Source organism: Chelmon rostratus, chromosome 8 (assembly GCF_017976325.1).
Source record: "Chelmon rostratus isolate fCheRos1 chromosome 8, fCheRos1.pri, whole genome shotgun sequence".
NCBI lineage: Eukaryota > Metazoa > Chordata > Actinopteri > Chaetodontiformes > Chaetodontidae > Chelmon > Chelmon rostratus.
This window is the reverse complement of record NC_055665.1, coordinates 26,588,829-26,612,932: the sequence shown is the minus strand read 5'-3', so window position 1 is coordinate 26,612,932 and position 24,104 is coordinate 26,588,829. Positions and strand designations below refer to the sequence as shown.

The following is a 24,104-nucleotide window of genomic DNA, read 5'->3' as shown; positions in this document are numbered from 1 at the left end:
AGCATTAGCTGGGTGAGAAAGCCTAGCTCGTAGTCAGCATTCCAAGTCACCTCAAAGGTGTTGGGTGGGGTTGGGGTCCGGGCTCTGTGCAGACAGAAAACCCTTTCCTTATGGAGCTGTCTTTGTGAACAAAGGGATTATCATGTTGAAACAGGGAAGGGACAAACACAAACTTCTGACACAAAGATCAAGGCGCATTATTAACTACAGTTTCCATTTATGTTGTTGCATTCAGATTTCTCTTTATCGGAACTAAGGGGCCTCAGGAAAAACAGACCCAGATCAAAAGAACACAAAAACGTGTGGATCAGGTGTTCACATACAATATTATGTGTATTGTATTCATATACATTGATAAACCCAGCTGCATGTTTTTCAGTATTGAACTCATGAGAGATACCAAAGACAGAATGAGCTGGTGTTTGGAAGTTCCACTTAGTTCACTTTAATGAGTGACTGATTTGTTAAGCTACAGATTGTGAGGACCAAACAAACAAGATGACTCAGAGGTGTCTCATGTCTTTCCCACTTAAATCAGATGGCTAAAGCCCTGAATTTTAATAACTGCTCCCTCGAAACTAGTAAGCAGCTCAGTCTGTAAGCACATGTTCAGGTCAAGTATATCCGCTCACACTTATCAAACAACAGTTTGTCAGGATCTGTTCTGGAACTGTATGTCTGGCTGTGTCGCGTTGCTGTGTGACAGCTGTCTGATGGTGTAATTGCAGTTTGAGGAGGATACAAACTGATGCTTTGGATGGAAAACAGCATTTAGTTCAGATTTTCAGGGAATGAACACAAACAGATGTTAGTAAGTGACTCACTGCTGTGCATGTTGTTGAATTTCTTTTGAAGTTTCCCTCCAGCTGCTAAATAATTTTACTTATTAAATTCTGTATTTACGCAGCTACTCATGAATTACATCCAGCCTATATCACTGCAGCTTTCTGATCCTGCGTGTTTCTTCAGCAGACATCTGGCATGTGTGTTTGCTAACAGTCAGAACGTTATATTGGCTGTCTGTAACAGTTGTAGTTTAAAAACCAGCAACAAAAAGTGTGACTCTAGCAAAGAGAAGTTAACATGGTAAACATTTTTCAGGTCTGTATTTATACATAACTCACTTGCCAGTATTTACACTGAAAATGTTTCTGGATGCTGGATTGGATGTGCATTGGTCCGGTCCATGCTGATCATGAAGCATTCTCCTCACAACGCGAGTCCAAAGACACGGTGATGGTTGATGTCACAAAGCGGTTCCTTCACGGCCAGCGTGGACAGAAGGGACAACTAAACCCAAAACTCTTTCATTGTACATTTGAATGCATGAGTGTTGCTTGAAGAAAGACTTGGGCCTGTCCTATAAGGTTAGCATCAGGCAGACAGAAAAAATCAAGCAAACAACTGATGCCTGGTCCACATGTACAGTACACTGCTGGCCTTGTCAACACACAAATGCACTTTTAGGTCACTGACAATGGTAGCTTTTGGAAAACTCCTTCCAGGGTGAAGATAAGATGGGGTAGACGGGGAAAACAGTGTTTCTGGCTTGTGACAACAGAGTTATCTCTTTTGCTTACATTAGGACATTCTTTGGAATGGTCGATAAAATGGTGCTGCCACTAAAGTTGTTAACAGGACTTTTTATATGTTTATACATAAATGTACATTTTCTCTGTACTATAGTGAGGAACAGAGGAGTCAGACTCGATGGTCACTGCTACACAATCACTCATCCAACACTCCCACGATGCAGATCCCCCCACCAACTTCGCTAGTTTTGGACGAGACCCAGTTGAACGTCTAGTTGCAGGTAGTTACTGGTAATGGCTTTATTTTAGTCTTCTGACTGGCACACGTGGCTTTTGGATTTGATTATGGTTATGGTTTCCGCAGGTGGCTTTTTCTAAGCTATAGGCCTTTTTTATTTGTTTTTCACAAACTTTATCAGCAGCTATGTTAGCCACCCCAGGAAACAACACATCTAACTCCTATGGCTCTCAAATAAATGTTGTATATCTATATAAAACACCAATAATTAGGATCTGGAGAAACCATGTTACAGAGGTTGATAGAGTCACAAAGCACATCAGCCCCTTTGAAAAGCTCATTTGGTATTGAGATAGAGGCAGCCTGTGTGAAGGTTCAGCTTGGTGGACTGCGCAGCTGCTGCTGGTCATCAGCATCCCGCTCTGTCTCCTCCACTGCCTGCAGCCACAGTAATGCGTCAGCTATCTGAAGAGATCAGCGACAAGTGTCAGGAAATGTCATCAGAGTGCTAGTCCATTAATGGCCATTGTCAGGCCTTTGTAGGGCGAGGCACAAGTGGAGGCTAATGCCTGCTGATGGTCTAATTAATGACGTGAGGTTAATGTGTCTGGATGGATACTAATGACGTTACGGGCCACTTTTTCCTCATGCTACATCACCACTCCACTGAAGGCACCGTGGCCTAACATGAGCCTCTGAAGTGAAGAAAACCAAGTGAAGTCATCACAGTTCAAACAGTTATTACACCATGAGTCAGGAGTTCATGAGTGGTAAGAGAATTTGTGGGTGTGTTGGACACGACCGTCATGACAGGCGTTACTGTTCCAAACAAAGTGCTGTGAAATCTCAAAGGTCAAACTTTGTTCATTTCTCAGCACATGAATAGTAGCTTTCACTTCAGTGGGAGCTGCATATCATCTTTCTAAAATCCTTCAATGTAGTGTCCAAAGCTGTCTTAATGTGTGATACAGGTGTAATCAATCAAACACACAATACAAGTTATATATATATATATATGTGTGTGTGTGTGTGGTGTGTGTGTGTGCGTGTGTGTGTGTGTGTGTGTGTTGTTATGTTATCTATATATATATATATATATATATATATATGACTGCCATGTACAGTCATAGAAAGAAACTAGTTCCTCCTGCTGTGAAGGGTCAATCCATCTTATTGACAAAGAAAAGATATTTCAACTTTTATAGGTGGTTTATAATATCATAAGAGGTGTTGTCACTGCATACATGGGCCGATAAGGCACAGGAATGGAAGTGGTGTGTTCTATTCTTTGGGGAGCCATAGCTGCTTTACCAAACACCCTTTAAAAGTATCATAATTTAATGTTTCTTTGCTTGTCAGTATATATACTGTAACAGTTGGACAAATGATGACCTGTGATTCACCACAAAATCTTTGGAGATTCGGCATACAGCCCTTTGACAAAGCTCTAATTATGTGGACAAAATTTCAACTTTTGTATGTATTTTACCAGCTGCAGCCCTGTACCAAGTAACATCAATTTCAAATCAGCAACAGGCAGACAGATTATAAAGGTCTGACACGTAATTGTTCTTCTAATTCTTTCATGGGGTTGATGATCAACTTATGTACAACTCCAGGTGATGAGTAAAAGGTCTTACTCACGGTATGTGTTGTCGTGTTATACAATCATCATGTTTCTGTTCCTCCTGGAAACTCATTCATGTCACCTAATGTCACCGCCACATGGGAAAGCATGGTTATTAGCCATTGATACTGTCCTGTTGAACAGATGATCAAATTACGCCACGTTAAAAAGTTCCTTCTGATTGGGTGGGATCGGGCTACTCTCTTCCAATTGAGGTGGTTACATGTGCCATTTTTATTCTGATTGGGCTATTATTCCAATTATTGTGTAATATTACAGTCAGTGCATGTTAATACAGCTGATGTTAGAATATAGCTAAATTGTAAAATAGTTGTACTCATATTGTGGCAACATAATTAAGATGCTTTCAGGCAATGATACAGGTCAGTTATTACAGTGCATATTTCTCATTCTAAATTATAATTTATTCTTAAGATCATTGACTCATTTATTAAGTATGATACATTTTATAATTTGCCAACAGCAGCTTGCTGTCCAGCCCAGAGGAACCACATCTCACCAGACTCAGATCATTTCAGTTGGTCGATTAATCAATGTATTGATTGCAATGAAGCTGTCACATGATCTAGTTTTGTTTTTCCGTTAAAGAATATCACTGCCACTGAGTGATTTATCACCTTCATCATCAGAATACATCCTCTGTACATTCAGTGTAGGCAGTGTGTACACACTAAATAATCTGACCAATTTATGCTTGTACAGTGACGCTTACGCAAACTGCAGCTCAGTATCAGTGATGTATTATTGAAATCTAGCTTTCATTTGCCTGACAATTTATGGCAGCTTAAATCTTTATTAGCACTCACCCACCATCTTGTTGTCCGGATTGGTTTTCGGCTGAGGGATGGGGAGCAATACTGAGGCTATTACAGACACAGTTATACACACCCAGTCCTAATCGTACACATGGCCAGAGGAGTGTAAGCACAGCCATGCAATTCCAACTCTGCCAGTGCAGCGAAGCCAAGGCTTTACCACATTATTCACTGTTTTTCTCATCTTGCATTTAGTGTTGTTGTTGAAATGCGTCTGAAACATCAGTATCACAGTACTGTAAGGTGTACCTGTGGTGTGAGGCTCATTAGTATTTCAGCTGCAGTTGCACAGGGAGAGAAGTGCTGCGTCCTGTGACATCACAGCCCTGCTCTCCTCCACAGAGCTGTGTCACTGTCACAGAAACAACAGATGACAACTGGCTCAACATGTGTTTTCATGAGACCCAGACAGGCACAGATTTAGATTTGTGTCTCTGTGGTTTGGAGTTCAGTTACGCTACTGCAATGTGTCTCTAATACTTCTACTAAAGATAGCTCCTGCGTTAATATACACCACTGTTTGTGCAATGACAACAAAACTAACTCATCATTAACTGTTGCTTGATAAATAATAGTCTTCATCTTCAGCACTTAGTGGTCAGTTTGAAACTCTGTTGAGGGAAAGGATGAAGAAAGATGTTGTTACAATAACTGAACTGGTTAGATGAAGAGGTGCAGGCAACTGGCACCTGAAGCTTCAAACAGCAACCCTGATATGTGTGTCCAGATGCTGTCGGCCTACATTCATGAAATGTAGTTTTATCAGTTGGGTACAAAGTGAATGGTAGATGCAAAAACAGCTGCCTGTCATGTTGCAGCATTTGAGCAAACTTTTGGTAAAATCTGGACCTGAAAAGCTCTGAACTGAAAGTGCAGGATGAGTGTGTGATAAAATTGTAATTGTGAAGAGTCCAAATGTCTCAGTATGACATCAAGTTTCCCATAGACGCCTTTCAATAAATATGTAATGCAACTCAATGACAAAATAAAACATTGTTTTTATTTGGGTAATGTTCCAGAAACCAGAAGTACTTGTGTCGTTGTTGTATTTTTGTTTGTGTATTGACTAAAAAAAGAGATGACTTTATAGTCGATGAATGAGCGTTCATAAAGTTGCTCATTCATCAGCTTAGAGGTGCTGGTCGGGGCATTGTTGGAAGTCAACACATTGCCAGGCTGATCCTGCTTTCATTCTTTAGTGAAGTTACGTTAATGACCCGCTGGCTCTGGAACCATACTTGGAGCACTGACGTAATAGTGGTATTGTAAATAAGTGCTATTCCCAAATTTTAATGCACCTAAAAGAAAAGTTGAATTCAAAAGCAATAAAAGCATCCTTGCTCAATTCAATAAACTCTTTGAATTGAATGGTGTTTTACTGTTATAGTCTTATTTGGTCTGGTATGTCCATCTTATGGTGGTTCATGTCAGACTTCAGCTACATACTGCTGGTATTATCTGGTATGTTTGTGTTGTTTCTACAACATCATATTTATGTTGCTCCAGGACCAACCATGCTGTTTCAGTGTCAAAGCTTTTTCCACTCTGGGGACAATAAATGAGCTAAGTCCAAAAATAAGAAGTGAACAATACAACAGTTCCTTGTGCAGATTTTGTCAGTTTTTAGTAAGTTGACATGATGGTCCTGGAGCAATATTAATTATGATGTAGGAACGATACCAAACCGCTGATATCAGATAAACCATACTGCCGTGTGACTGACCTTACTGAGTCAGCAAACTCACTGTATGACTCTTGTCATGTTCTTGTCTTGCTCTACCGTGACACTACATTATATGAACAGTAGTATAGATACACATTAAAGAGTTTTATCACAGAAATAAAACCATTATCCTGTATTTGCTATTTACAGCCACAGTGCAACTGTTCAGCAAAAGTGACAGAGTCACTTAATATTAACATAGTTTAATATTGGAAATACACCTCTCTAACAACAGGCTGCATCTTTCATGAGGAATCACTTTATGCGTGATTAGATGTGAGAAAACAAGAGGACTGATGTTGTTTTATTATATGCTTATATGCTTTTATTAGAAATAAGACACATTCATTTTGTGCTCTGAAAACTGTACATTAACAAAGAGGCGACCCCAGTAAATTAAAAAGGGGAGTGGTGGGAGGCGTGTGCATGGCAGGGTGGGGTGCAGATCAGGGGGTCAGAGGTCCGAGGTCAGGGTTTCGACAAATACAGATCTGTGGGAGTGACTGGCGGTGATATCAAAACACACACTGTTACATTGCGATACAGAACACTCGTATAGTCCAGTACCTTGAAAGGACAGGGGGAGGGAATGGGAGGATCAGTATCAGAATAATCATGTTCATATTAATAATAATGATAACAACTATCCCCAAGCACAGTAAGAAAGATATTTATAGGCTAAAATCCATTCTGTAGAACTCTGTTGAAATAATTACAATGCTGTACATCAGGACTCCAAATGAGCCTTGTGCTTTCTCTGTGTGCAACCACCATCCTTCTGATGACCTCTGCCTTGGATATATCATCACCTTCAATCATCATACTATATATATATTTATAGATCTGGTCACTCTTCTCTCATTACTTAACACACACGTACATACACACACAGGTACCTTTTTCCTTAGCATCTTTGAAACACCATCATATTTTGCATTTACTGTATCAAGCCTGCTTGTACATTGAGAAACTAACCCAAACATCATGTGTTTGTTGAACGTGGCTCACTGACGCACTGACGTCCATGTTGTCCCTCTGTGGGCGGCAATGAGGTTGAGGGCCGATTAGAGGGCAAAGCCTGCAGGCCCGCCCTCTGGCGTCTCTGAGGTGTCCGTCAATGAGAAGGCAACGTGCCATTTTGGCTCTTCGATTTTTACCACCCCCCTCTTAGCTTGTCACTGCGGGGCCGATCTTGCCCCAGCAGGGTCACAGGGGATAAAGTGGTGGAGCCAACGGGGTCGGGGTGAATTGTAGGGGGAGGGAGCGGCACTGGGGGGCACGTGGGTGTATGTTTGGCAGTCTGCCTCCTCAAACCCTTGTTTGTTTTCACTTTTGAGATTGATGTTAAAGAAAAAAAGTCCAGGGGCATTTCCCGCCGTGTACGACATCAGCGTTCATCAGGAGAAAGAGAGAGCAGAACAGTGACGCAACAATACTCTTAACAGTGAAAAAAAAAGAGACATAATCATGATTATTACATCGTATTCATTTAATTCAGGGGTAAACATTGCATGATTACCTTTTCTATGCGGTTTATTACATGACTATATGATGCACATATAGTAGCTGAATCTGCTACTTTGGCAATCTGTCTCCCATGTGAGCCAGCGTGGTATCCGAGACCATATACAAGAAGATGACCAGTGTCTTGCAGACAAAAACACTATCCAAACATCAAATGAAACAACACAGAAGGAGACACCATGTTCCCGTTCTCTCTTTAATTTTGTGATATTTTGATGCTTCTCTCTCCTCCTCGCCCTCACGTTCTCGCAGTGAGCTCATCCAGCCTTTGAGTAGAAGTACAGAGCAGGGCAGTGTGTGTGGTGTGTCTGCTTGTTTGTCTGAGAGCATTGGAAAAAAAAAGGAAGTTGCAGGTGTGAGGCCAGAATTTGGGTCACACCTCCGTCTGCAGGTCCATGATCTCCTGGCCCACCAGAGGAATGGTGGCGCTGGTTTTCTCCCACTCCACCGTCTGCAGCTCCAGAGGGGAGGCCGCCACTGTCTCCAGGTCCTTCCTCACCCAGGACGGGGGGGAGTGGGTCTTCCTTATGCCCTCCCATGCCCTCTTACTTGGAGTCTGTTGCTTGTCCTTATGGGAAGAAGACAGAAGGAAAAAGTTTGTTTCCTGAGATCGTGATCAAATCTGTGATGTATTTCAGAGGTTATATAGTTACATAGTTCTTCCGGTGAACCTGCATTACCTCACACTGCCTTTTATAAGTCTGCCTTAGTGAATTCCTTCATTTCTTAAAGGAACAGTTTGGCATTTCCAGAAATAAGATGATTTGGTTTCTTGCCAAGAGCTTAATGAGGAGATCACTGCACTCTTATGTCTGTGTTAAGTGTTGAGCTGGAGCAGTGGTTATTATCTTAGACTGGCAGACAGACTGGACACAAGGGAAAACAGCCTGGCTTTGTCTAAAGTTACCAACACCTCTAAAGCTCAGTAATTAACACATTCTCGATCTCGTTCAAACAGACAGGTGAAAACGATAATTTCTTTGATTTTACATGAAGTTATGAGCTGGAATTATTTCTTACCAAACAACATCTGGCCACAGTGACTAACTTTCCCCTGTGCCAGTCTTAATGCCTCCTACACCTCCTTGCTCAGCTCCAGACTTACCACACAGACATAAGAGTTCTCATCTAACCCTTGGCAAGAAAGTGAAAACACACATTTTCTGAGATGTCACACTTTTCCTTTAAAACCTCTTTTGATAAACTCTATTAAAGGGACGTAAACTTGCTGATTCAGTCCAAAGTGGGTATATGCACAAAAAGCTAGATAAGACAGAAATATTAACAAGGATTAGGATGCAAATATGATTGTGGCTGAGGCACATCCTCAAAACACATCTTGTACCCATACTGGTGATACTGATCTTGTACGATCATTGCGGCAGAATGTTGTGTGATTCTGCAGGGTCACCTATACGAACGGGCGCTGAAGCTATCAGTGTCAAATAGCTGCATCTTTGATCTGTGAAGTTGGACTTGCCAGAGAAGACCTGACTCCAAAGCTGTGAAACAAATGGAGATCAAGGGCTGTTGCAGCAGAAGGAAATGTAAATCATCTACTGCCATGGAATGACTGCAGCTACAAAGCCAACATGGACTCCCTTTTGTACCTGCTGTCAGTGATTTCGTTTAGAGACTAGTTCCCAGCCAATCCTGTCCTGCCCTACTTTCCCTTTGTTTAATGAGGAAAGAACTACACGAGTCATTATTTAGCGAGACAGCCTTTCCAAGAACAAAACAACCCAAATGTACATAGATGATAATGATGTCTTGAATCTCAACACATTATTAGCTGTAAAGACAACAGTGGTGGATACTGCCCTGTATATTTCTGCACAGACGATATTAGTTGCTTTTCGAGGCTACCGTGGGCTGAACCTTTTTATCATCAGTTAGATGAGGAACTGTGTTTGAAAGTGCAGATTCTTCAATTGTCTGATTCACTCGGCTGGCTTTGTCTCTGTAGCGACGGTCACAGAGGTTATAGGGTGTTGAAATATTTACAGGTATTCACCAAACCAACGTAAGTTGAAATATCTTAAAATAATGGCCATAGTTGAATTATTCTGGAGAACTGCATTTCTATGTTGAGGAGCACTGAAGATATCATTAAGGGAAGGTTTTAAAAGGAATTTACTCACTCACCCTCTCAACATTATGGCCTCCACTTTGGTCGCTGAACTTTAGCCTGTACTGAGTTAGAGCCTCGGCTGCCAGCTCACCAACAAGGGCTTCATAGTATGACTGGCATTCATGATGCCTAGTCTTGCAACAAACTCTACAAAGTTTTATGATTGCGAGAAGCTTCAAATATTTGTCACATTTGGAGTGAAAATGTGTACTTGACTAGATCTGTAGTTGCCCCTTGATGCCCCCACTGCTAATCCCTCTGGCACTGATACTGTAAGCAGATAAAAAATGGCTGCATTTACAATTAAACAGGCAACTCCACCCAAGTGTGGTGATTTGTACTAATGATAAGAGCACAGGCGAACAACATTAGATGTAGGGGAGGGGTGGGGCAGAACAGAATAAAGTTGAACTCTTTACACTCATGTTGGTCTTGTCGCTGCTGGCCGAGGACACACTCCATCTTTTGGCAGCTTTGGCATCAACAGGTGGAGATTCTCTATCCTTGTCTGCACTGTGAATCTTCCTGTTCAGGTCCTGAAACATGTCCTGGTGGCGTTTCCGGGTGTGCATTATCTTCTACACAGGAACATTGCACGTTACGTATAAGGTAAACAGCACAGGCTCCCATCAATCCTACTTTACCCCCTTCACATTTAATGTCTCGATCTCAACACTACAGTCACACCCAAACTTTGAATAAATCTGATGAATGTATGCAAACATCTAGAGGTCTGAATAGTTAACTAAGAGACATTTCAGTCTTTTTGGTCTAAGTCTAAAAAACTCTGTAGGAATCAAAGAGACTAAAATTACCTCAAAGTCAAGCTCTGCATAGCGTGATTTTCGTCTCTGGGGGGAGATGAGACAGGGAGATTAAAGATGTGTCTTGATATTGTGTGCCTTGTGAGCAGACAAATGCTCAAGTGCCTGTTAACTGTTTCATTGTGTATCTTCACATCAGCCAGTCAAGAAAGAGTGTTTCTGGGACCCAGAGGAGAGCAGGGAGTCATGAGGGAGGAAAGGAAGGTTTGCTGCTGGTCTTTCTGACCCTGCTGGCACAAGTTTGTAGTTAACAGATTGTGACCGAATGACCTTTGAGTCCTCCATCACGGAGTGGTGAAGGAAAACCTGACCTTCAGGCTGCCTGGTTGCTGTGGCAGCTGCCGCCTCGCACGGCATTATGGAAGTGTATTTTGCCCCGAAGTGAAAAGACACCAGCAGGCAGATGTCCAGGCCGCTGTGTGCTGATCACTGTGTCCTCTCATCCTGTCACTGTTGTCTGCGCCAGCAGCTGAGTGAAAACTAACCTTTTTAAAGATGCTGTTCATACATGGGGCCAGAATATACTGGGATAGGTTTTGTGATGCAGCAGTGATGCAGTGATGCATGATGCAGTTTGTTATGAATGAAATAAGGGGGCTTGTTGCCCTATTTTTAGCATCAGAGGGGAATGACCTCAGTATGCAAGAAATTTAGCAGAGTGCTTCCCTGGGGAGACCTAATTAATGATCCTTTTATTTATTCTTATGAATTAATATTCAGTTTATTAATGAGTGGCTCCCCAGTTGATTATCTCTATTTATCATTTCTTATCTATGGAGAGTGCTCTAATGCTGTGTTGGTAAAATACAGCTCAATACATGCCAAACAGATGATTCTGGAAAAAGACTATACAACATCACTTGTTACTATAATTTACTGCCTGAGTGGTTGTAGTCCATGCAAAATAATAGATGATCAACAACACAGTAAACTATCATGATATGTGGCACCATTCACATTGATATATGGATAAGAAAACAAACACAGCTGATGGTGATTTAGAGTTAAACTCTATTGTCCCTGTATTGAGAGAGTGATAATAAAGAGATTTTATGAGAAAAGTGATGTTCAACACAAAGAACATGGCTCTCATGGTAAATTCAGCAACATTTCCACATCATTAATTCAATCAGTACAGCAACAGTCATGTCAGTCATGTCATACTCACACTCTGCTACTCTGAGTTTCTGTTTCAAAGAAATACTGCTTTCTATGAAGACAGCCTCTACAGTGTGTTATGGAGGCATTCATTGTGAATTATAATGCATTCATAATGCTTTATGACTCCACTTATAAACGCATGTGATGCTCTCTCTAGTATCAACAGTCATGACAAGTCATGAACCATTATATTTGTGACTTCTAATGAATTCTAACTTCAAGTGTCTTATAGATGACTAGTAATAAACTAGAGGTTGACTGATGGGGCTCATAATACATTATGACTACCTATACACACCTCATCTATCAACTAGTATGAGTTACATACTCATAGTATGCTATAATAGTCCAGGCAGTGTCATAAATCATGATGTTTTTGTTAAGTAAAATGATAGTAGTACATATTGATACACCTATAATAATGCATGCTTCATCATAATATTTCATTTTTGGTGGTAAGTGTAAGTAAGTAAGTGTAAAGCATTTTCATGCATTTTAAAGAATCTAGGCTGCATCTACATGGAGAAATACAAGTAAAATTTGTCTCCTTTAGAAATAGAAACTTAAGGTATAAAACCTATAAGATCTTTTCAAACGATGAAACGTTATGATGAAGCATGTATTAATATAGATGCATCGATATGTACTATCACTTTACTTAACACAAAAACTCATAGTTTATGACACTGCATGGACTATTATTGCATACTATGAGTCCTTACTACAGTTAATTGATGAGGTGTGTAGAGGGAGTACAGGTAGTTAATATAGTCCCATCAGTCAACCTTAGGTTCAAAAATCATCAAGAGCATCCATAAGACTTGAAGGTATAATTAATTATAAGTCACATCTATAATGTTTCATGAGCGTTGGTGTAGTTCAGGAAGCATTATGTGTGTTTATGAGTAAAGTTGTAAAGCATCATGAATGCATTAAAAGTTCACCTTGAAAGCCCCCATAATGCACTACAGATGCGGACTTCATTGAGAGTGTTACCATTTATTGTGATCGCTTCTGCTTTGATGTTTTTTCGATGCTGTGTGAATGAAACTCACCACTTCCTGTAGACGTTTCACATTGAAAGGCTTCAAGGAAACAAAGGGATTATGCCCTGTGAGGTGCTGAATGGTTTTTAATGTGTAATATCTGTGCAGGGAATGTTGAGTTTTATTGACAGAGACTTAGCAGCCCATTGCAATTAATTACTAAGTGAGAACAGTATTTCTGTTAAAAAGAGAAATTGAGATCAGCAGAATGGTAAGTCTGGCACTGTTGTTCCAAAGGGAACAGTGCTGTGGAAATGTATATTACCCTGAATTTATCAAGAAAACAGATAAGCAAAGCACAACTTTACATGCATATTTCATTTTATGTATGAAGCATGAGGCTGATAATGCATTACTGTGACAAGAATATGTGGATCATATTAGTGGACTTACCTCCAATGAGCTCATGGACAGTGTGGATACGGTCTCACTCTTGGACATCACACCAGAGTTTCCAGAATCTCCCCCCTCACACATGCTGTTGGCCACCTGGGAGTCTCTGGGCATATTCTGCAGGTTGTGTGCAGGTGAGTCTCTGTCAGAGCATGACACACTGATCTGGTCAGCAGGCAGGCTCTTCAGTCCAAAGCTAGGCACCGGCTCCCCGCTGACAGGGTTAGCCAGGTGGATGAGCCTGGTCTGTGGCAGCTGCTCGATGCTAATGTTGTACTTGGCTGTCTGCTCCTCTTTCCCCTTCGACGGCTTCTGGGTGCCTGTGTTGTTGGTGGGTAGAATGACGTACCCTGGGCCTTTGCCAGCGCCCTCAGAGCTGCTGCCCTCGCCGTTCCCACGGGGCAGCTCTCCATCCAGCTGCTTGAAGAGCTCGCCGTCGCAGATGTAGATGGATTTGGCGCCCGGCAGCTCGGTGCTGATTCCCTTAGTGGCTCCTTTCTCCCTGCGCAGCGTCAGAGTGTGGCTGGTGTAGTCGGCCACATTCTGCAGGTGAACCTTGGCCATGCTGGCCGGCATGGTGTTAAAGTTAGAACCCTTTTGAAGGGTGAGGGTGCCAGAGGAGGCTTTCTCTTCCCCCTGGAGAGATGAGCGCTTCATAGTGCCTGGAGGCAACAGACAGACAAAGAACAAGTCTGAGATGAAGAGTTGGATCGCTTCCAGAGTTATCTGCTTAGACTCACTGGAGGCAAAAACAAGCTTTGGGTTCTTATTGACCTCCACCCCACCTCTCACTCTTGTGTATTGTGTTGTTCTCGAGTTAACAAATTCAACACAAATACATTACTAATATGCATTGTATAAAACTAGATTTTGATACTGCTCAACAATACGTGGTCTCTGATAATGAAAGATGCTGCAATTAACTAGTTGAAACTTTTATTTTTGTGATGCAAATTCTCACCCAGGAAACTTTAGATTTTTGGAGCCTCTGGAATCTGGGGCCCTAAGCAGCTGCCAGCTTCCCTAAGTCAATAATCTAAGCGTGGGTTGGACAGATGCTGAAGCAACCTTCTACTAAAACTCAAATCTAGTTGAATTAGTACCATCATACTCTCCAGGTAGGAATCACTACATATAATTTAAAATGAAAAATTTTACAAGTAAACACTGGTTTAGCTATTGGACAGCCTAAAATGATTTTAAAAAAAGATGATACACTGGTATAAAGATGTTGTATTTCAGATGTGGCAAAAATGCTTTGAGGAAACATAGAAACAGTGTCACCATTATCATCAACACTGTTCTTCAGACAGCACTGACAAGTCAATTTTATCATTGTAACAAAATAAACAAAGCAATCAAAATGTTTTATCACCCTTCAAACACCCACTTCAGCCAAAACCCTCTGATGCAACAGATCTCCCCTCTCCTGTTGCTTACAATATCTCACAGAGCACACAGCTGACATCAGACCTGTCTTGACCACCTGGCCTCACCTCATTTCACTATAGCAACTCTTGACTTTTGGCAGCATGCATATCCCATGTCCAGGTAAGCAACATCAGATAATAAAATAAATACCTTGCAATCGCTCTCCGTGATACTTGACATATGCAATGAAAAAAACAATCGTCTCTCTGTTCTTTTCTGCCTTTTTTCCATTGGCCTTGTCTGTGTCTCAATAGCTTTTCTGCTCCAGATGCTTTTCTTGATATCCTGTCTCAAGAGATAATCAGATTTTTCACTCCCAGCAGATATCAGAGCAGAGCCAGTATCTGATGCGGCACTGTTGGGAGGGACTTAATTATACAGCGGCAGTGTAGGAGAGACTCAGACAGCCCTATTTATCTGCATATAGCTGCTCAGCACACGTTCATCCCACTCCCATCAGTCTGGGCTAAACTGCACTATGCAGCCGTAATGTGCTGTATCCCTCGTCAAAACAGCTCTTTGGCAAAGGGAGGCTGATGTGGTGTTGATTGTAAGACACAAGTGCAAAACTGAGGGGGAACATGCCTCACATCTGTTGCGACAAGGCTCAGGAATTTGAAGCCGTCAAAATACAGACAGGAGGCACAAAGAGACATCTGTAGCTTTTAAACAGCAGTCCCCAAAGCAGTCCACAAAATCAGACATACTCAACCTGAAGCTTACCTGATCTGCAAGCCATATCCACATCTTTCTCAAAGTCAGTCTGAGGACAGAAAACAGTAAATTTGATATTAAACGTGCACACACTGCCTCAATTTATTTAAGGTGAAAAAACAAACATATGGATATTCATACCATGAGCTGAGCATGGCCATTCTGGAAAGACCCCCCTGAATCTCCATTAGCGTCCTCCTGGCGGTCCACTACACGGCACTTTACTGCCTCCTGAACCTGTAGCAAAGCAAGAGAGCACAGATCGTGATCTTAGTACTTTTAGGATAAACACATTGGTTCACAAATACTGAGAGAGTGGCCTTAAATAATGAAAAGTCTACAGCTGCCCTTAAATGCTGCCATGTTCATCACACCACACCAAAATACAGAAAATGATAGTATTAGCTTGACAAACAACAGATTTTGCTCGACTTGGAGACTTACAAGTAGTTAGGCTTTAAAGTCTGGCCTTGTTAGTCCGGATGGCAACACTACACAGTCAAAGGTCATGGGGTCATTTGAATCAAAATGGTTCATCCCATTGGGAGCCCGAATGTGCTCAAGGAATGTAATGGCCATCTGTGCCCGTGCACTCCCATCCAATACAAGGATACAAGGTCATGGACGATGGACCATTATGACCATGTTGCTCAAGGGAAAGTCTGAGCTTATGGTGATGCTTGTGGGTCACCAAAATCATTTAGAATCAACCTCTGAATAAAAGAACTGCAAAGTACAACGTAGGACTGAATGAAATTAGAGTTGGGGTATGGTGTTAATGATATCGAACGCAAAGATGCTCCACATTAAAAGCCTTCTAGTGGCTCAGGGGCGTAATCTTCCCCTTTCATGGCAGGGTTTTAATGTGAAACAGCTGCAGGAAGTGTTGACTGCCAGTAGCTTAGCATTAATAAAAAGAATGTCAACGTAGATGTGATTAGAATCTTTTAGTGAATGAGTATTGTTTCTGGTACAAAATAAACTCAGCAGCTAAGTGGTGAGGGTGGCATGATTCTGTTATTGTGCAGATGGAATTAGTGCTGTAGAAAGGTAAAACGCATTTGTGCATTTCAGTAAAAGTCTGGGCTAAAATAAATCTTAATGCACGACAGGCAAAGAGTCTTGGGGATCATGAAACTCATTGTCATATGCACATTAGATAGTTATGTGAGCTATGTTCACATTTAAACCTGTAGAGGTGAGTTGACACAACATTAAGGGTCCACTGTCTGGGAAGCATGAATGTGCTCAGTAATATAAGGCCAGTCAGCCAATATGATTTTGACATATGGCATACACATATGGCTGAAATATTTGGCTACTGGAAAGATCAGGGGTTTGCCAAAAAACATTAAGATGCGCTCTCTAAGGACTTGAGTTCATGAGATCATGGTGCTCACCACGGGCCGTGACCACCATGACTGTACTCATCAAGAGGTAATTTGGGCTGATGGTAGTGCTAATCGAAAACTCTGGGGGTCATCAATGGAATCATCCTCCGAGGAACCTGTGCATTTACACTAAATTTCATTTCATTCAGTTTGTCCAGCAGTTGTGAAGATATCTTTCACTGGACCAAAGTGCTGACTGGACGCTGGACAAACCAGCTGACATACCATCATAGCAATTCACAGGCTGCTGGTAAATAATTGAATTTAGCCGCTGTCAAGATGCATATTGTAGAACTGACCAACACTGCGCTGTTTTGTATGGAAACATTTTGAATTGAATTCCACAACAATGTATATAATATATATAATACAGGGGGAGATTAACATGCTTTTATAGCCACAAATAAAACCAGGAAGAATTCCATATATCAAGCCAGTGGTCATGGAGATACCTCTCTGCGCAGGATGCAGTGTACCATGACAATAACGAAGCCTTCCAATGAATCAAAGACAGCAAAGAGGATCTGAAATAGTGCAGAGCGCCGGTCGGTGATGGCGAGGACGGCCGACATCCATGTGAGGGCCAGGAGGGGCAAAACCACACAGGAGCTCCATAGTGATGCCCTGCAGGGTGGGAGGGGAGCCACAGTCAAAAACAACACGAGTCAACAGGACACAGAGGACAAGACTACGCTTTCTGAAAATTATGCTGAAGGACATTTCATATTTGTCATTAGCTTCAATTTTCTGACATCTAAGGCAGGCTTCCATACAAAACAACTCCGAGAGATAAACTGGATTTCTTTTCCTTGGGAACATCAAAAAAGGTAGAGAATGTAATGCTAAACCAATCTCCTACTTGTCCTTGATAACTGTCCACGCTGTTAGCATAGTGTTAGCAGCCTTCGACTCTACCCATGCATAAATACATAACATCACAACAATTATGTTACTATCACGAACAAAAACATACATCCATTATCTGCAGATATATATGTTCAAAATTCACATATATTACATGCATGTATGTTTAAGATGGCTCAGTCAAACCATAGAGGATCTAGTGCCACAGGAAAGAGAGGGAGGAGCGAGGGTGAGCAGTGGGGAAAAAACAAGTGTAATGAGGCTGAAACAGAATGCAAAGACAAACAGAAGAGGCAGAGCGGAGAGGACAGAGAGAGAGAGAGGATCTGGAGAAGTGTCATTCCCACTGTCCATATTTTTGCTCCCACTTTGCTGTTCTTGTTTTTTTCTGACTCATTCATTTGTTCTCATGTGCACATCAGGAAGAAACAAGAACGACCCTTACTCTCAGTGAGAGTGTCATGAAATTAACTTTTTAAAATTCAATAGGTTAAACACTGATTTACTTAGAGTGTATTTCAGAGGTGGAAAAATTATAGAATAATATATAAGTAGACTCCATTATATTCTATACAACAACAACGATAATAATAATGTGTCACATGATACATTTCCACAGCACAAATTCTATCCAAACAACATGAACTATGTCAACCAATATGCTGCTCCTGCAGCTCTTCTGAACAAATACTCTTCTCACTCACTATTTCCAATTCCTGCCACTTTGCAGTTTTTCTCGATTGGTGTTAAGCTTCTGTCAATGATACTTCATGCAGGTGTTTCACATTAAGCCCAGAAAGAGATGAATTATGGCCTTAAGCTGCCAGAATGCTTTTTCATGTTTAAAATCTGTGCAGGAAGTGTTGAAATTAACACCGAACAAAAACTGCAAGTGAGAGAGAACAGTAGTCTGTTTAAAACAGACAGTTTGTGTTTGACAAAGTTAGAATTTGTGCTTTTGTCTGTTTTCAACAAGACAAATGTACTATAAGTACAAGACAAACAATGTCTCTAATAAATCCGTTTCACATAAAGCCCTGTTTTTTTCTCGATTCTAACCACGATTTGAACATTTATGGTGCTATTGTGCTGTTGTTATTGTTGTAGCTGATTGTTATCTGGCAGCATGATTCACTGCTGCTGTTGTACTCTTTAAAATGGACAGATAAGCTGAAAGGACGCATGGCTCGTACGATGCATTCTTGTCACATTAAGGTGTAGGAAAACACAAATTTCAACATCCAAATAGTAATCATGACTAATGTAAGAGGCAGGTGAGCATGTGTTTCCTGCATGACATTACTAATCAAGCCATGATGACACAATCACTATACATCACGCACAAATAGCAATTTAATGGGGGGAAATAATCAATTTTCATTATTTACTGATTACTACATCATTTATCGAGATAGTATTACTGTTGACAAGACAGAAAATGGATTTTATCCAAACATTTGTTGATAAAGATGCTTTTGAAGCCAATCACTTGCTTTTACAATTTTTAAGGAATTTTCATCATTAGAAAACATTGTGTATTTTTCAAACTGTCTTGTTCAAATACTCAGTACAAAACATTTCTAAAGCTAATAATCTGTTTGGATTCAAATGGTATACTACAAAGTAAAATGTGAAACTGATAAGTGTGTTAATGTAAAAACTTAAACATGTCTAACAAATGGAAAACCCTAAACACAGTAGCAGTATGAAAACTCTACACAACTTCACTAAAAGTACTTAGTTACTTTCCACCTCTGGTGCTAAATAGGGCTAGATCGATACAGTGAATGGATTGCTGATACTTTCATTTGAAGTTTAATGTGTCTCATTATGTGAATCCTGTTTTGGAAGCTTTTCCACCCTGCCCAAAGTACCACTCTCGAGGACACACTAACAATAACAATAGTTACCGTATGAAACTGTTGAAATTGAGTTAAAGATGTTAAACACTGGCACAACATACCAGTACTGCCTTCAAAAGGGCTGAGTGGCTGAATCCTACCTAAAAGATAGTCTGGACCTTGTTTTCCACATTAAGTGTTTCTGACCAAAATAATTTGACCTTCTCCATGTGCAGGGAGTGCTGTTTTTCAGTCCCATCCACTGCAGACAGGAAACACTAAGTTACACCAAAAAGTGATTACAACACACTCACTCACCCACTAACACCCACATGATATTCAATCTGCTATTAAAACGAAGGGAAAACTAATCATGTTCATATCTTTGGTATTTTCAGTGAATACAAACTGCAGTCTGTCAGCCTTTTAGTGGTAATTCACTATAATTTTTTGCAGACTCCACCATCTTCACCTGGTATTACGAACTAGTGGAACACGTCAACACAAGCATTAAAATTAGAGTGATAACATGTAGTGGCTTGACAATGGCCAGGCCAGACAGAAAAACAGTCGATGCAATACTAAATAAATCTTGTATTAAAATTGAGGTTGACATGTGATTGGAAAGCCTGGGGACCATGATGGGACCAGGATAAATATTATTCATTGAATATTTACAAATGTTGGCTATTAAATTGAGAGGGCCATTATATTTTGGAAGAGACATATAGTCAACTTTAGAGATAATGAACACACAGGAGTGAAAATGACTGGGATGTGATGAGACTGGGGAATAAAAGTCATATGACCATGATGAGACTGCAGCTGATCAGAATATATAAAAGAGTTGCCTACTGTATTTAGATCTACCCATGTACTTTCAAAAGAGACCTTGTAGATAGGAAATAAATACAGGGGCGTTAAATCGGGTTGGCAGTAAAAGTGACAGAATCAAGGTCGATATTGTCATATTGCCCACCCCTAGTGTCAAATATTGCTGCAGTGCTATGTGGGTGAGTCAATTTGTTACACATATTTTTGTTTATTTTTAACACATTTTACTCCTTCAAGTAGTCGCAGCCACTAGCCAGAAAAATAAACATGTCTGATGTGTGTGAAGTGTGTCAGCAATGTCACATCACAGACTATGAAGTGAAGTGATGTGTATTAATTGTTCGGTCACAGCTATTTAAAACGTAGAGATGCTATTCGGGGTGTGTGTGTGCGTGTGTGGATTGCAGCAGAGCCCAACACTCCCTGCAAAACAGAGGCAGATCACTCCACAGTGAACTTCCAGAGTTATGATCAGATTCTATTAGCACAATGGCGAAACATGGAAAATCAAGGCCCAGGTTGATAAAAATGGAAATGATCCATCTGGGCACTCATAGATCACAGCAAGACACACACACACACACACACAAACTGAGACAAGAAAAGTGTGTGGCTGTCCTCTCTGCATACATAGCCATGGCCTTCTTGACATTTGTTCTAATCAACTTTGTGACTCTGATGATCTCTTTAGCGACACACACACACATGCACACACGCAGACACACACACGCAAACACACACACACACTCATTCAATCATCAATCACATATACATAATAATTAACATGTATACAGTTAACACAGTTTGTTTTCAGGAGCCGTTCATATTGAGTGAAATCCTCCCTGCCAGGGCGTCAGGGAGAAGAAAAATGACAGAGGGATAAAGGAAAGAGAACCAATCGAGTGAGAGAGAGGAAGGGAGGCATACAGTAGAGGAGAGGACAGAGGTAAGAAGAGTTAAGGAAAAATAATTAGCGGGACTAACATGGCGTTACTGGTAGCTGTGGTGGAAACGTCAGCCGAAGAGATAACTCCGCACTTGGCACATTTGAGCGTCATATTGTACAGTGGCACTGTCATCTGACTGCAAAGTCAAATTAACACGCTGTAACATACACAAACAGATACAAATGCACCTACACACAGACTCACACTGATGCGCGTGCATGCACGAGCACGCACAAACAGTCACGCAGACTGTGAGTCACAGTGTTCTCGCACAATCTCTCTCTCAGGGCTACAGTCCAGCTCGGAGGTTTGTGTGCGTGTTTGGGTTTACCGTGTGTGTGTGTGTGTGTGAGACTCTGGGGGCGGGGGAGGTGGGGCCGAGGCGTAGCCATTGGAGGACAGTTCATGTTAGACGTGATGTCTGATTCTCTTCACAAATGACTGGTGTGATGACCTGAAGGAACTGCGACTCCTCTCTGCACTCTTAGTATTTCACCCATACAATCATTCACTTGCAATACAAAAAGGTTTCATCTAAATATCTCATTTCATGCATTTCAAATGTCTGTTGTGGATTTACATCCCTGCTTCCCTGATTATGATGATGTGCTGGATGTGCCTCAGCCCTGGTCATCTCAGTCTGTCCTAACTGCTTATTACAAGCACTGCCAACCACTAATGCAAAGCTTTACACACACACAGACACATCGCAAACCTCCAATCTCATGACACCACAGACACACACACATGTGCAAGCACTTGGCTCCATTGGTCATCACGGTCAGCATTCACAAAGGAAAAATCCTGCCTCACCTGTGATGAAAGAATATACAACATCAATACATTCAGTATATTACAGGTGTTCAATTATGAAGAGCAAGTCAGTAATAAACTGTCTTCACTTAACGTAGTATTCCCTCTCCCATGGAGCTGAGTCCCGCTCATTTTACATTTACCACATCGACAATTATCAGAATAAAAGGCGAGCAGTTGTGACACTAAAATGTCCAGCTCTTTGATGAAAAGTCATAAAAACTTTATACTCCGAGCTATTGATTCTATGGTCATGATAACACTTATTAAAGTAATTCTTGAGATCTTGGAACATGGTGGCATCACTAAAAACAGCTCCAACAGAGCAGGAAACAGTTGGGACAAAGTGTTCAGACAATCAGACAGAATCTACACAATTTACAGTCGGCTTTTCTTCCCTCTTGTAAATAAGCCTCACTAACCTGGAGGCTTGTTGACCGCTCCTGGTTCTCACCCCATCAGACTTACTCTTAGCAATGTCACCACCACAGCTCAACAAATGCTTTGCTGAGTACAATGTTATCATAACAGAAAGAAAATAGCAAGAGCAACAAAACTAGACCAAAGTTGTAAGAAACTACAGTTTTTCTTTAAGGGGAGGGGGCCACCAGCTAACACTGTGTGAAAGCTGAAGATGAAACATCAATGAAACCTCATCTTCATCATCTTGAAATAGTCCCTTGAATTCTGGGTGAATTTAAAATTAATTCAGCAACTGTGGTGCAGTGTTTTATTTCCAATTGTGACAACCAAAACAGAAAATTTCTCTGAAACTATGTGGAAATAATTAAAACCAACGACCATAACATAAACCTGTACTATCACTGAATTATCTGGAAGACAGCCTAATTACTAGTCTAATTAAACTGAAACTTACAAACAGCTTTGGAACTACAGTAGTAGCTCTCCCAGCTATACAGCTCTATTCAGTGCCTGTTTGTCACTGTGCATCTTCACCCTCTATGTCTCCTGAATGTCAGTCTCAAGTTAAGACACTGTTGTATGTATATATGGGACTGACACTGAAACCTGATGTGTAATATTGATTTTCTACATTGCTGAAGCATGCATTATAGCATCAGAGCTAGAACTATCTCAGTGTGGTGCCACGTTGTCTGCCTCTCTGCAGCTCCTCACAAAAATGAGACAAAACGGCAAAATGGATCGAGTGATGATCACCGAATAATCATTAATGAGTTCACAGAAGGATAGAAAGGGTATTAACTTTCTAAATGTGTTCCCAACACTATGCATCCAATAAGAAAACAACACATGACTTCCAGGTACACTGAGAAATAACATCACTTCATTTTCCTTCCAACACCCAAAGCTCCGAAAAATCCACAAAGCAGGAGTCCACTTATAATTCTGTGTATCTCTCTACTGTCGTTGCAAGACAAAGATTGACTACAACGCTGGAGATATTGACAAGTAATAACAAACTAATCTGTTACCATATGGCCTCCTGCTAAACAACAATTAAAGCTGAAGAGCTGAGGGAATCGATTTTTGTAGCCCCTGGACGTCTGGATTAAAAATCACATAATGGAAGAAATTCAATTCCAAGTAAAAGGGCAATACAGCTGCTAAATGTAGGCTGTAGGCAGTGATATTAAAAAGCAATCAAGACTTTTTGAAATACAACACCGTTTCCCTGGACTTAAGGGTTGAGAGGGGTAAGGTGGGTGGTTGGCCGGGCGGGGTGAGATGCACAAAGCTAAATACATAAATATCTAACGGGAACAAACATCAAAGTGATCTGGTACAATCTACTCCCTGAGTACACAAACCTTCATCTGTGCACTTTTCAAGATGTTCCAAAGCTTTGCATCAAAGGGAACGCTGCAACTAAAGCTATATAAAGCTTTTTCATCTGAACGCTTAATGTTTGATTAACCTACTACTACAACCTGTAAATACACAGGCTTGATGACTGAAAGCATTTAAGGAAGCGTTAAGGAGGAAACAAACTCCATTGCTGGTTGGAATTATGGCTCTCCTGTCTGTTCTAATTTTCTCACTAAATTAACCTCTAATTTTGGGGGGAAAGGAGACTCAGCACCAAGGCCTGTCTCTGAGGTGTGAGCAGACCTGCCTGGTGCAGATGCTGCTGTGCTCTTAATTAGATGCCGCACAAATTAATTAGCTTCATTAAACATGTCCTGCATTGGAACCTTGAGAACATTCACTAGAGGGAAGTGGGTAGAGAGTGGTGACCAAAAGGGAAACAAATG

The 24,104-nt window shown here is 41.0% G+C and overlaps 1 protein-coding gene across 1 annotated transcript in view; it reads right to left on the bottom strand.

Annotated features, from left to right (window-relative positions):
- Window positions 1–6,807: 6,807 nt before the first annotated feature.
- Window positions 6,808–24,104, bottom strand: part of adgrb1a (adhesion G protein-coupled receptor B1a) — a 110,253-nt gene continuing 92,956 nt past the window's right edge. The window contains exons 24-31 of the mRNA XM_041941849.1: window positions 21,095–21,193; window positions 17,024–17,195; window positions 15,322–15,417; window positions 15,190–15,229; window positions 13,036–13,697; window positions 10,427–10,462; window positions 10,031–10,189; window positions 6,808–8,048 (exon numbers count right to left, since the gene is read on the bottom strand). Of these exons, the coding sequence (XP_041797783.1) occupies window positions 7,854–8,048; window positions 10,031–10,189; window positions 10,427–10,462; window positions 13,036–13,697; window positions 15,190–15,229; window positions 15,322–15,417; window positions 17,024–17,195; window positions 21,095–21,193 (1,459 nt within the window). The 3' untranslated portion in view covers window positions 6,808–7,853. The remainder of the gene's footprint in view (window positions 8,049–10,030; window positions 10,190–10,426; window positions 10,463–13,035; window positions 13,698–15,189; window positions 15,230–15,321; window positions 15,418–17,023; window positions 17,196–21,094; window positions 21,194–24,104) is intronic.